Source organism: Alexandromys fortis, unplaced genomic scaffold, assembly GCF_014885135.2.
Source record: "Alexandromys fortis isolate MF-2015 unplaced genomic scaffold, M_Fortis_MF-2015_v1.1 scaffold_27, whole genome shotgun sequence".
NCBI classification, from domain to species: Eukaryota; Metazoa; Chordata; class Mammalia; order Rodentia; family Cricetidae; genus Alexandromys; species Alexandromys fortis.
This window is the reverse complement of record NW_026067952.1, coordinates 5334508-5349122: the sequence shown is the minus strand read 5'-3', so window position 1 is coordinate 5349122 and position 14615 is coordinate 5334508. Positions and strand designations below refer to the sequence as shown.

Below are 14615 nucleotides of genomic sequence, written 5' to 3'. Positions count from 1 at the left end.
GGGAGGGAGGGAGGGAGGGAGGGAAGGAAGGAAGGAAGGAAGGAAGGAAGGAAGGAAGGAAGGAAGGAAGGAAGGAAGGAAGGAAGGAAGGAAGAGGTAGAAAGGTAGAAGAAGCTAGCCTTTAGGATGCATGCCAGAGTTATATCATGAGAACACCCAGGCCAGTGGTAGGGCTCAGTGAGTTTAAACTTCTTATGCACGCTTGATGATCTGAGTTCATCAGAACCCATAGTAGAAGGAGAGATTCAACTCTGGAAACTGTTCCTCAACACCGCTACCATAGCAAACACACACACATACACACACACACACACACACACACACACACAATAAGTAATACTGCAGGGGAGAGATGACTCAGTGGATGAGGTACTTGCTGCATTTCCATGAGGATTGGAGGCTGGATCCCCAACATCCATATAACAGGCACAGCAGTAACCTATGGTCCTGAGAGTCACAAATGGGAGACAAAGAAGGGCAATTCCCAGGCATGCTGGATAACTAGTCTAGCAAGACTGGTGAGCTCTGGATTCAGCAAGAGCTCTGCCTCAGCAATTAAAGCAGAGAGCAGTGATCGATCTCGAAAGACACCCCATGTCCCTGGCCTCCACAAATACACATGCACATACAGGCAAGTTCATAAATGCACACACACACACACTCACATAGGCAGGCACATACACACATGCATGCATGCACATGTTTATATATGCACACACATACATATACAACCACACACACATGCATGCATGCTCACATGCACACACACTCATATATACATGCACAATTACACATACTTAATTAATTTGATAGTTACATGTTAAACCCCAGCATTGCAGTGACAGATACAAGTAAGATGTTGACCTTGTCTGCAAACTAACAAAATCTAGCTTAGCACACAGATCATGAACAAACCTGCCATCCATCTAATCAACGCTGGCAACCCCATGATGCTCTGTATAGGTGACGCCTATCTTGGCATAAATAATTCCTTCTAAAACACCGCGGAGAGTCTCCATCCTTCTAGCAATCAAACCATGAGCTACTCCGTTACTCTGAGCAGACTGCCATCAGCCCCCAACTCCTCTGCTGCTTTAGAATTTACAAAGCATTTTCCCAACCAGGTTTGACATGGGGATCGTGTTCTTCCCCCATATCTTAAAAATAATGTGCAACCATTCTGGTTTGGGGGTACATGAGGGAACACAGAAACATATCACACTGAAGGCAAGTTTGGAAAGTCCTACTGGAGAAGATTACACCGGTGTATGCACACAGAGTGCCTGCAATGTGGTTTAGACGTAAATACAAGGAACTTAAATATGCAATGAGCCTGGGTTGTTAAATAAACTGTGGATCAGTCGTTGGAATGGGAAACCCTGAAGCTTTTAGAAAACATGATTTGAGAAATATTTAATGATATGGGAAAACGCTTTTCAAAAAGCATACGAAGAAACATATTTATGTGTATTTGTATGCATGCATGACTTCTACTTTGTTCTCTGTAGCTGTGTCTATTGTGTATATTCCCCTGCATGAATATGCATTGTTTTTGCCATCATAAATCACACTGCAAATAGAAATCACTTTAAAAGATACTCAGTTGGTGACAGAAACATGCACACAATTTATATTTCACTGGCCAGGATTCCAAGCCTGCCTCCCCTGCTGTGGAGATTACGTGATCTTGGACCAGTTACTTAGTTCTCTGGGACCCAGTACACTCCAAGATGAAAAGGCAACAGTATCACAGAACTCCTGGGGGGTCTTGAAAAGTAGATCAAATAGTGTATGGGAAAATGCCTAATCCAATTCTTGGTTACAGTAGGCACAAAGTAAATATCAGCTTCTAGCCTTTCCAGTGCCCTTGGATAAATTCCTGTGTGGAAAAAGTGCCCTGGGAAGGAGGGCTGGGCAGGGGCACTGATGTGGGATCGACTGGGCTTCAACTTTCTTAACTACCACAAACTGGTAACTGAAGACAAGAGAAACCTATTCTATCCCAGGTCTGGAGGCCAAAAGTTCAGAATCACGCTGAACCATGTTCCCACTAAAGGCTCCAGGAAGGCAGCCTTTTCTACATTGGCTAGGCCCTGCCTTTTGCTGGCCACCATTGGCCTTCCTTGGTTCATAGATGCATTACACCAATATCTGCCTTTATCTTCATGTGGCCTTTTCCCCTGGGTATCTGTGTGTCTCTGCCCCATAAGCTGGTTGGGTTTTGTCAACTTGACACAAACTGGGACATATCTGAAAGGAGGAAACCACAACTGAGAAAATGCCTCCATGAGATTAGCCAATAGGCAAACCTCTGGTACATTTTCTCAGTTACTGATTGACGTGGGAAGGCTCAACCCATTATAGGAAAGAGTCTAGGGGCAGCCAACACTGCCTGAGGCCCACCTAGGCTGACCATTCACACTCACCCAGCCATCTCCAGGGAGCTCTCACGCGGATCTTCCAGTGAGAAGTGAGAGAACTGGGACAGGAGCATCCAGGTGCCGGCATCGCTCCGCTCTGGCACAGGACTGAAAGAAGCTAATGTGTGCTGTGGTTTGAATCTGAAATATCTCTAGAAGGCCCACATGTGAAGACTTGGTCTCCACTGCAACATTCAGAAGTGGGAATTTGGAGAATTGACTGAATGACAAGGGCGCCAACCAAGGGATTCGTTTATTGATAATTAACTATTGAATGACCTACTAGAAAACAGGAGGAACTGAGAAAGCTGAGCCAGACTGAGGGACAAACATCACTGAACATGTGACTTCTCCCTGTCTCCTTGCTTCTTGGACTCCATACAGGGAGGCATCCTCTGTCTCCCATCCTCACTGCCATTGCGTTCTGCTAGACCTGCCTCAGGTCAAAGCCATGGATCCACTTCACCTTGGCCTGAACCCTAATAAATGTTTCTTCCTTTAAGTTGGTTCTCTTAGGTATTTTTCCACAGCTGTTGTGAAGCTAACATTGGGTCTATAACAAGGGCTTTGACAGCAAAGAACTGGAGGCAACAATCAGACACCCGAGGAAACCTCCTTCAGTTGTGCAGTGAGGAGAGGTGTCTGTGGGAAGCTGCATGAGCAGAGACTTGAAGAAGATTATAAATGATAGAGAAAGGCATTCCAGTGAGCAGAAGTAGCATGTTTGAAGTTCCTATGCCAGGAAAGAATGTGACATGTCCGATCACCAGGCCAGCCAGGGTATCTGGAGCACTGAGAGGTACGGAACAGCGTTTGCAAAAAGACAGTATTAGATGGCCCAGGATAGGTCTCACAGTGTATAGATCACAGTCTACTTAAAGGCCAAGCCACTAAAGAGATTAAGCTCCAAAATGACATGATCCTATCCATTTAGGCCAACTATGACACAGAGCTTGTTGCCCAGAGGGGATCAATAAACAGCAAGGGCCATCAGAATAAAGAGACTCAAGCTAGGTTTCCGAAGAGATGGAAAGTACTGGACCACAGAACGTGAGTAAGATTCCGGCCGCTGCCTGCAAGAACAGTTTCTCCCCTCATCCGAATTCGCTTCCATGCCTCTCAGCCTGAGCAGCACACAGAGCCCCTGACAGATTCATTTCAGCGATCACTATCAAATGCCTCTATTAGGAATGCTCAGAAGATTGTATTAGCATGATCCAATATTTACGAAATGACACTCTGGCTGTAATAAGGGGCTGAGAAAATTAAGATTAGAAGTAATCATCATGCCTCAGGGAAGGGAGGTGGGAGGGGAGGAGGAGGCATCCATCTGGCCAGGTTGCTGCCCAGAACCTTGGTTTTCTTCTCTGTAAAATGGGAAAGACAATAGGAAAAAAAACGTGATTGGGATAAGCACGTGATCAGGAAGAAGAGTGCCAAAGGCCTCTAAACTGTAGCTCGCGTCTTTGTTACTAACCGCTTCAGTACATGACCCCATCCATGCCCCCTTCCAGCACACTGTGACGTGAATGCTCCATCTGTCACATCACATCCCGCAGATGCTGACGATGCAGCTGTGAACAAGGCTACTGTGGTCCCCAGTCACGTGGACTTCTCATCTGAGGGACGTTAGTCACAATGTGGGGATCTTTACCAAGAGCCACCACAGACTGAATGGGAAGAAGTCACAACGTCAGGGCAGACTAGAGGGAAGGGCTTCCTGAGAGCATCGTGTGCGAGCACCAGAGGCAGGGGAGTAGAGTTTGTCAGCAACTGACGGGAGCCCATGTGAAGCACCACAGGGGAAGCAGAACTGGTCAAGGCGGAAGTTGAGGCAGGATAAGCTGTTGGGGTCTTGAGGGGACAGCAGGACTCTGTCATCTCAGAGCATCAGGAGACCGCAAAATCTTTAAGAGAGAAACTGCAGAGGGATGAAGGGGCAAGGAAATGGACAGCCCTGTGTCCCACCAGAATCTCTTTGGCTTCTGTACAGATTGAACTCAAAAGAATGACTCTAAGAACCAGAACAAAGGTCCCCAGGTTCCCAAAAGAGAATCAGAGATGATCTGCACCAGAAGAATGAGAGTCTAGGCAAAGAAACCAGACATACCTATGATGGAGTCAGAACTGGGGAGATATTCACATGAAGAGACTACCACACAGGGGGCGGGAGAGACAAACAGAGCCACTGGCTTCTGAACATTCCAGAGAGTGCGTAGACATGGAAGGGGAAAGGGTGAATTAAGAGTTCACTTTTAGCTAGGCATGTTGGTAGACACTTGTAATTCCATCACTTAGGAGGACGATCTTAAGTTCTATGTTATCTCAAGAAGAAAAGATAGAAGGAAGAGAGGGAGGAAAGGAGGGAGGGAGGGAAGGAGGGAGGGAGGGAGGGAGGGGAGGGGAGGGAGGGGAGGCAGTAAGGCTAATTTTGAAAATGTTGGATCATGACACAATACATGATTTTGAGTGGGCTAAAGATATACAGATACGTGCATGAATATACACATATACTCACACACATGGATGCATACAAATGCACACGTATATGCACTTAACACTCATGTATATATACACTTACACACTGATGCATACACACATGGATGCATGCACACCCATCACTCATACACACATGCATACATATATGCACACACATGCATGCACTATAAGATCCAGATTTGATCAATCTCAAAGATGGCCAAGAACATGTAGGGATGGTGACACACACTGTTAATGCCAGCACTCAGGAGGCAGAGGCAGACTGAATTCTGTGAATTCAACAGCAGTCTGATCTACATAGTGAGTTCCATGCCAGCATTGGAATTAATTTATTTATTTATTAAGCACAAGTGTTTTAGCTTTTGGGATCCTAATGGGACAAATGACTGGGATACTACAGAAATGAAGTCAGCATTACTAAAATCCACAAGGAGGCAACAGATATAGTTTTCCCATGCTGCCTTAGTCATTGGAATATGTGACAACTGATACCTCTGCTCAGACAAAATAAGACCCCATCTAATCTGAAATTTACAATTTAGTAACTTCAGGCTTGTTTCTTTCCTTTTGGGATAGCCTTGAACTCAAGACCCTCCTGAGAAACAGACATGATGCAAGCCTTAGTAGGAACCTTGCAAATCCAGCCAGGTGTCTCCTGCTTTGGAGTCAAGCTCAAAGTCAGAGAGGACATTTCTGCCCCTAGATTCTTCTGAGAATCTCCTCTGTCTCCACTTACTGATATCCCAGAAACCCTCTCCCCAGAGTTGACCAAGAGGGCATAGCAGTGGGAGTCACAGATGTTGGCACATCTGTGCTCAGACAGAACCTGAAACAATGGTGTTGGAGAAGCCATCCACGAGGAGAGTACAAAACAAACACAAAGAACTCTAGTGCTTAAAGGCAGGTTGAACTAGCAGAAAACAGGGGTGAGTCTCAGGGAGGGCTGAGGAGCTGGTGCAATACAAGACAATGTGTGTGTTACATGGAGTCACTGGCCAAGGGGTCTCCATAGACAATGTCCTCTCATGTCCTATAGCCAATTGGCTTTCTTACTGTTCAAAAGGATAACCTTCACTTTCACAGGGATGTAGGACATCCTGGCTCACATCACCAAGTAACCTTGCTGCTATGCCCTGCCCAATTCACCAACTCTGACAGGGTTCTCTTTGAGTATGTGTATCCCTCCTCCAAATACATCCCCTAAAACCCAGCAGGTTCACCTCTCTCACATGCCTGCTTCCTGCAGGCATCCATCAATACTTTACATTGGTTAGATAAGCCTGGTATTTTGGATGTTAGGACAGTCACCAAAGCTATAATAATTTAACAGTGGAATGTCCTGATGTGTACAACTCATGCTCATAGAGAAAAGGGGTATTCTCATCTTTTTCTAAAATGACATTACCATCAGACCCCACAGCAAAACTCAGTGATACCCTGTGCATAGACAGAGCTTAAAATCTCTGAGTAAAAATAATCCCACAGGTTTCTGGATCCTGATGGCTTATAACTATCACTCCATTCTAAAGAACTCACTTAGCCTTGCCTGAATACCTCTAAAGATAGGCAATTCACTATTTACATATTAACCTACTGTTCTCTCACCTCAATCCATAAAAAGGTCCTTCTCCCATGAGCCACTGCAAATGCCAGCCACCTCCATCTCAGCCCCAAACATGATGGGTCACATACCTGTAGGCACAGTTGGGTCCAGCATTGGCTTCTCCCATGTGTTAATCTGCTCCCAGGTAAACCCATTGGTGCCGAGAGCCACGCTATACCCACAGTTGCTGTAGTGCTCATCAAAGGAACAGCCACCTGCAGACGAAAGAGAGATGGGTAAGTACAGCCCCATGCATGAAGCTTGGCAAGTTACCCCTTCCCCACCAATTCTTCATTTACAGCTTTGGGTTTTAAACTCTAGAGGGGTGTTAGAGGAAAAATAACCAAACCAAAATAGGAGAAGAAAGAAAGAGAAGGAAGAGGAGGAGAAAGAAAAGAGAAGGAAAGGAGGGAGGGAGGGAGGGAGGGAGGGAGGGAGGGAGGGAGGGAGGGGGAAGAACCAAAAGCAGGCAACAAGCAAACTAGATTTGCCTTGGCGATCCCAGAAAAGTTTCTGGCATTGGTGACCCATCCCCCATTTAAGAAAGTTAATAAGGCTAGTTACATTGATTTCAGTCTGACCTCCTGAGAATATAAACAGGAACGTCTCATTCTGAGTAGGAACAAGGAATGCCAGGGCATGCCTCTGTAATGGCTTCCAGCTCCAGTTAAGGGGTGCTGGGATGCTGCGGAACAAACAGGAGCTTCAGAATCCAGCAGGATTCCATGACACCTCAGCTTTGCAAAACTGTGAGCTTGGGCCACCTGATTCACAGCAGGGGTGGGAGGTGGGGAGTCTCGGTTTCCCCACCAGTGGAGGGGAACACCCACCTTATGATATGTTATTAAGTGGATTGACTATGAAAAGTAAACACAGAATATACTCTGCACCCGCCCCCCCCACCTTCTTCCCTGTAAAAGTAGACTGAAAACCCATGCTTCATGGAGTTGGAAGAACAAACTGGTAAAGAATTAGACAACCATACATTTGGAAGATGAGAAAGTCAACAGTGAGGGTTTCTAGGTTTTCCCCTAAAGTTCAAGCCATCCTTCATTTGACATTATGCTGTGTCTGTTTCGTATTGGCAAGGATAAACAGCATATATTTGGGTTGTAAGTCCACTCAAGGTGACATTGAATGAGATAAAGGATTAGAATGGAGGGTCCATCTAGGAGAGCTGCCATGACCAGAGACACAGGAGCCCATATTCTAAAGGAGAGAGTTAACAGGGCCCAGTGGGAGAGGAGCATCTTCACAGGCCGAAGACTGGCAGACGGATATCACAAGAGGAGCACAGGCTGGTCCACAGAAGGAGCTGGCACCTGCTGGCCTGAGCCTGCCATGGCCTCCTGGCTGGTGGTCCACACCCATTCCCATTCTAGTCCATCTCTTCCCTGTGTTGTCTCCCTGGCATTCAGCACCCTGCCCCCCTCTAAATGCCCATTTGTCCCCATCGTAAGCGGAGTCACATCCACTGCAGGCCTTGAGCCTTTGTCCTTTTCCAGTTCCTACACTGGAACTCAGCCCCTCGGAAGTGGGATTAAGAGGAGGGATTTTGAGGAGGCGATTGGGTTATGAGGGTTTGGCTCTCAGGTAGGAGCTTCGTGTCCTGATGAAGGAGGCCCTAGGGAGCACACTCAGTCCTTCTGCCAAGTGAGCTTCAGAGGAGGAAGGCCAAGAAGAGGACAATAGAATGCATATGACATGAAACAACATGAAAGGACGACAGGAGAGGAAGAGGGAGATGGAGGGGGGAGGGCAGGAGGCCAATGAAAAGAAAGTACATGTGAAAATGTCATAATCAAACCTATGATTTTGTGTGATAAACAAAACGAATGAATTACAAACAAGATGAAAAGGAGGCACCGAGGAGAACAGGCTGTCGTCAGACCCTGCATCAGCTGCTGTCCTGTTGCAGACTTCTAAACCTCCAGAATTGTGAACAAGTTTTTTCTTTTTGTTCATAAATCACCCAGATTAAGGTATTCTGTTATAGTCACTTGAGCAGGTTATGACAGTATCCTGGTGAATGCTGGGCTCAGCAATAGAGGGCTGGTCCCATTCTGGAGGGGCAGGAGTTGAGAAGTGCTTTGCATTAAATAAATAGGAGTCATACAAAAACAAACATCTTTTTTTTTTAATTTTTTTTTCGAGACAGGTTTTCTCTGTAGCTTTGGAGCCTGTCCTGGAACTAGCTCTTGTAGACCAGGCTGGCCTCGAACTCACAGAGATCCGCCTGCCTCTGCCGCTCGAGTGCTAGGATTAAAGGCGTGCACCACCACCGCCCGGCTAAAAACAAACATCTTGAGAGGAACAAAAAGGTAAAGAGTTCCAAGAAACACAACAAAAAGCTGAAATCTGCAGTAAGGCCAGTGGGGAATTTCCGGGTGGGACCGTGACTGAGTTCTGGTGGAGAGAAAAATATTTGCTTTACTATAGTTCTTTGCTGATTCAACAAAGTCCCTTGCTAAAGAATAGATATAGTGCTAGCACTTGGCTACATGGGGGTTTCCAGAGAGATGTCTGAAGAGTCGTAAGGCAGACAAGCAATAATTAAGCAAGTTGAAGAATAGTTGCAAATGTAAGTGTGTACTCCAGAGGCCACGGTTGGGAGTGGGTGAGAGAATCACGAAGTTAGAGTGGACCGAGATTTCTCAGCATTAATTGGAAGCAGACTTTCACTACGATGACCCTCCACCATGACAACCTCTCAGAGACAGGGGCTACACACAGAAAGCACCCCTGACACGCTGTCCTTCCCAGCTTCTCTGATGCTGCAAAGGCCTTTGGTGGCCGAGGCTGAGACGGTAGCATTCAAAGACAGAAGGAACGACAGTGGAATGTTCATACAAGAGAAGCTTACTAGAGCAAGCAAAGGCAGCACCATACTCTGTCTCGAGCCACTGTTTTCTCTGGATATTCAGACCCTGCTTTATACCAGAGTTTGTCATGGCTTATGCATGTCTTTAATGCCTCACCACAGAACAGTTCTAGATACAAGCCCCTGTGTCACACGACATCACATACACACACATACACACACACACACACACACACACACAATCTGCATTTCAGCCAGGCACACAGTCAGGACTTTTCCACAGTGCCCAGATTTTGAGCAAAGAACGGAATATGACCTGTGGATTTTAAGTTCCCATCTATATTCTGTGTGAAACCTAGACAGCAGAGCGTCTTTAGGAGATGCTGTTTACCATCCCGCTGCATCAGCCCAGTGTATTCAGAAGGAGGATGTAGAGTCTGGTGACATTGAGGACAGGGAAAGAAAGAGCAAAGCAGGGTTGAAGGAGGGAGTTGTGAAACCATGCTTTAATTTCCCACATGTCCATCTGCCTAAATGAGGCTATGCGCCCAACTCTGAGCTCCTGATTCCCTCTGTCAACAGCAGAAGCTTCCCAGGTACTGGACACTGTGTTCTCATAATAAAAGCCAAACTGTCCAAGGAAAATAACAACAAATCCGTGAACACAGATCAGACAAAAGCCTCTGCAGAAATATCCGTAGTGACGCTCATATCCCATAATGAAACGCCACCCCGATCTGAGACTACATACACACAAGGAGTACAGGGTGAGTCTCATGAGAATGTTTCTCATAATTCTTCTCAATATAAATTGATAGCATCACCCAAACCTACACACAAGGATAAACAAACCACTGGGACCCGGTGCCAACCAATAGATACCTCCTCCCTGCTCACGTGGCTCAGACAATGTTTCAAACTAGTAGGAGAAAAAATACACTTCAGGATGATTTCCAGCGCAATCATTCCTGCATTTCCTTCCTCCCAAACAACAGATAAAGAATGAGAGTGATCATGAGCTTGAGACTGGGCACGGACAGCAGGTGACATGGCCTCTAGAGACAATTTTCTAACCAGTCCCATCCATTCCCAGGTAGTTTCTAGTATATAGGAACAAGATGGCCACAAGGAAGCCTCTCATCATAAGATCTAAGTATTCTAGAAATATCAGAAGTAGCTAGTATCCCACAGAGGCCACAGAAACGCAGAAATGGCAGTAAGTCATGGTGCCATGGACACTAGGAGTCAGCAGGAAAGGAGAAGTGAAGGAATCAAAACTCTCCCAAACCCACTGCAAGAAATGCTGATCCAACGCTCAAGACCTCAAGACTTTTGTAGGTAATGCTGATCATTCAAAAATGACATCTACTTGTCTTCCCTAGAGACCATAACATGAAAGGTCTAGCAATCTCTGTAAGGTATTTGTGGCAGGCCACTTAAGGAAGATATACGATCGGAAAGAATCCCTGAAGAAAAGTCATTTGGACACTGACCTCATTCAGACATAAGGAGCACGCAGTGCCAGGTAACCCATGCCAACCTTAGCACAATCATTTGGGGAGGAAATAGCACCTTCGTCTCCACCTCCGCTCCAAGAACTAGCTCAGGCTGCCTCCAGAAGCCGCCATCGAGCCTGATGGAGATTCACAGAGTCACAGGAGAACAGGGAAGGGCAGCCACCACCCGAGGACTCTCCTCTTGAGCACACGAGCTATTTCACTGGACAGGTTGAGGTCAAAACGTGGCAAAAGCCCCGGATGCTCTGATGCAAGTCAGACATAAAAAGTCAACAGAGAAACGGAAGACTGGAGCAAGGAAATTGGATTTTGAAAATCCATTTGGATTTGGTAATGTATAGCATATCAGCATCTGTAAGGGAGTAAAAATCGTGTGGGCTACATACTTTAGGGGACATTAAAGCATAAATAAGGTTTATAGTGCCAATCAGAATTTTTTTTAAACATGAGCTCTTCTTTTGGAAATGAGAGAGGAATAGAATTCAATAAAAATATAAATGTGCCTGCCTCTGCATTTCTCAGATATGATCCTGTGTGTTCCAGAGCAGAATTAAGTTCGGAAGAGGGATGGAAAATTTGTTACCTTCTGCTGGGTGTCAGGCACTGCATGTGAACTGTGCTGAGGTCTATGTAAATCTGTTTGCATACGGAAACAGAAAACCACAACCCCCTTCTCAAAGACAGGGTTCAGCAAACTTTTCTACAAAGCGTCAAATAGTAAATATCTTTAGCTTTGTGTCTACACAATCTCTGTCACAACTGCTAAGCCCTGCTCTCGCAATACAAAAGCAACCATGGCCAATATGGAAAAAAAGCCGGTGTGGCTACGTTCCCTTAAAACTTCATATATAATAATGGAGGCAGGCTATGTTCTTCCCAGGGACTGCCATCTGTCAGTTCTTGCTCTGGGAAAGAAGCATTGCTCTCCGCCTTTCTACATGGAACCTCATGGCAGAACTCCCAAGGGACTTACCCAGCTGGAGAAAAAGCATGACGTCAGTAAGCAACAACAACAGCGACACTCCTTTTTATGAACAGCCGCTTACGACCAGCCATTACCTACACTATTTCTATCCTGCTGCTGCGTCTCCCCCATCTTACAGATGCAGCCTCACGGACCCCCTGGAAGCAGCTCAAACACATGAAGAAGAGGAAGTGGGATGTCCGCCCTGGCATCGTGGAACTGAAACTCTCCAATGCTCCGGCACAGCCTCTTTTAGAATACTCCAGAATACTCCATATTCAGCCTCTGAGCCGCATCCTGCTTCTTTGAGAATAGAAAGCAGTGCCTTTAATATCCAGCCACGAAGCGAGGTGAAGATGGGAAACTAGGGCAAACATGAGAGAGGAAAATTATTTTTAAAAAAAGTAGAGATTTGCCTTCAGTTTCGTTCCGCGTGATCAGTATTGCTGGTGGAGTAAATCACAGTGTTGACAAACACGACCAGAAACTGAGGCGACCTGGTGTGGGGGAGGCAAAGGAACGCTTCCTACCTGGTCTGTGTAGCTAGAAGAGAACGTACTAGGAACCCACAGAGTGTCACGCTTGTGGCGCTCAGAGGACACCTCTGGTGTCACAGGATGTGAGACATCTGAGGTCGCAGGGTGATATCTTTCCAGTAGCAGGTTCCAAAGATCCAAGAGAACATATGTAGGCCACGGGAGTCTCCGCCAAAGTTGAGCCACAGCGTGTGCTTGACTTTATTCAATGAGTAGTTGAATACATTAAAATGAACCTTATTCATGGCCAAATGCCAGATTGCCGCCCTCACCGGGGAATGTAGTCCATCTATCTATGCCTTTCTCTTGGGGGGGGGGGTCACAGTGAACTCAGTGAACCTTTCATGACGGGAGGGCTCAGTGTTCAGGCTGGGACTTTTAAGAGTATTTAGCCCAATTCTACAAAGGTTGAGACTTGAAACTGAGTAGAAGGGGAAGTCAATAAGTGAACTAATGAGAAACCATAAGGCCACCTTGGAAGAGAGAAGGTGAGGATAGGGCAGACAGGATATGATAAATTAGATTTATATTAATTTGTATAAATTAGGATAAGAGAAATTAGAATTGCAGCAACAGGTGTGGGGAGAGCCTGCTAAGGACTCAACCCCAACTGGCAATGTTCTAGGGTCAAGGAATGGTAACATAAGGACACAGAGACAGAGAAGAGTACTATAGAGCAGATGCCAATCTGAGGGATGATAATACAGACAGAACTCTATGCCAAGCATGTGCTGGTTATCTATAACAGCCATTTAATTATCACAGCTAATGCATGAGCTAGACATGATCACTGATGACCATGACATGCATAAAGAAACTAACATATAGAATGCTCCAAAAATGTTCTCCAAGATCACAATAATCTCAAGTGGCAAAGCTTGACTTTGAACCCAGACTAGCTCAGTCCATACACACACTTACCCATCAGACTAGGTCGCCATAGCAATTAACATGCCTTTGTAAACAGAACTGGTTGATGGTCTTGAGCCAGTCTTCATGTCCTCTGCTCCCAAATAACTCGCTGCTGCAAGCCTGAAATGTGCTATTCCTCAAGTCTAGAAATCAAGGCACAGGAGTAGACTCTGTACCTTCAGCTTGCCATGGAGACCATGATACAGAGGGTAGGGCCAGAGATGGGGGGGGGGGGGGGGAGGCTCAGAATCAAGTAGGAAGGTTCCTTGCTGGAAGACGGTACAAGCTCCATCCATGTATTACTCACAGATGTGTAGACAGCTCATACTAAACACACTCCAGAGACAGCGAGAATATATGGGCACAGGGAACCAGAAAGAGAGATGTGACTTAAATAATTCTTACTTATTTGTTTTTATTTTATGTATAAGAGTGAATGGCTGCATGTATGTTTGTACATGTGCCTGGTGCCTGCAGAGGCCAGAGACAGACACTGAATCCCGGAGCTGGACTTACAGCAGAGGTAAACCACCAAGTCCTTTGCAAGAGCAGAACATGCTCTTAACTAATGAGCCATTTATGCAGTTTTTATTACTTCTTAACTGGAAGGGGTATCAAACTTTGTCCATGCAAGAACAAGGAGAAAATATTGCCAGCTTTGTAGCTTGTATTTGTCCACTCATGCTGCCATAACAAAATGCCAGGAAGAGTCATACAAAACAGACATTTGTTTCTTTCCACCTCTGGAGACAAAAGTTCCACACAAAGGTCAGGCTAGGTGGGCTCTGGGGATCACTTCCTTCCTGGCCGTGGATGACTACCTTCTCATGTGGCCTTCCCTTGGAATGCTTGCAGAAAGACAGCTTGACTTCTAGGGTCTCTTCCCTGCCTAGGTAGTGCTGACCCCACCCATCCCAGTGACCCCATCTAACCTTTGCAAAGACTCTGTATTCAAAGCTGGCCGTGTCTGAAGCAGGAATGAAGCATATGGATCTCAACAGAAGACTCTGGGGAAGACGAACCGCAGTCCACAGCAACACATTCATTTCCCATGGCTTCGTAATAAAGTACCACAAACACAACAGCTGAAAACGCCTACTTGGTATCCGCAGTGTCTATAAGGCCCAAACCCCGATATCGGCAAGACTGTTTCTCTCCTACCAGGACAGAAATGAGGTGCCCTCAGAGCTGTATTCTTTCTGGACCTTGGAATTCTCTTTAGAATTCGCATGGCTTTTTTTTTTTAATATAATTTTTTATTGAAAAAAAAAGATTTCTGCCTCCTCCCCGCCTCCCATTTCCCTCCCCGTCTCCCTTTTCCCCCCTCCTCCCTCTCCTCTCCC

General features: G+C 45.9%; 1 protein-coding gene across 1 annotated transcript in view; it reads right to left on the bottom strand.

The window, feature by feature from the left end:
* Positions 1–14615, bottom strand: part of Ptprt (protein tyrosine phosphatase receptor type T) — a 1017256-nt gene that overhangs the window by 715150 nt on the left and 287491 nt on the right. The window contains exon 3 of the mRNA XM_050150909.1: positions 6612–6737. Coding sequence (XP_050006866.1) covers positions 6612–6737 — 126 coding nt within the window. The remainder of the gene's footprint in view (positions 1–6611; positions 6738–14615) is intronic.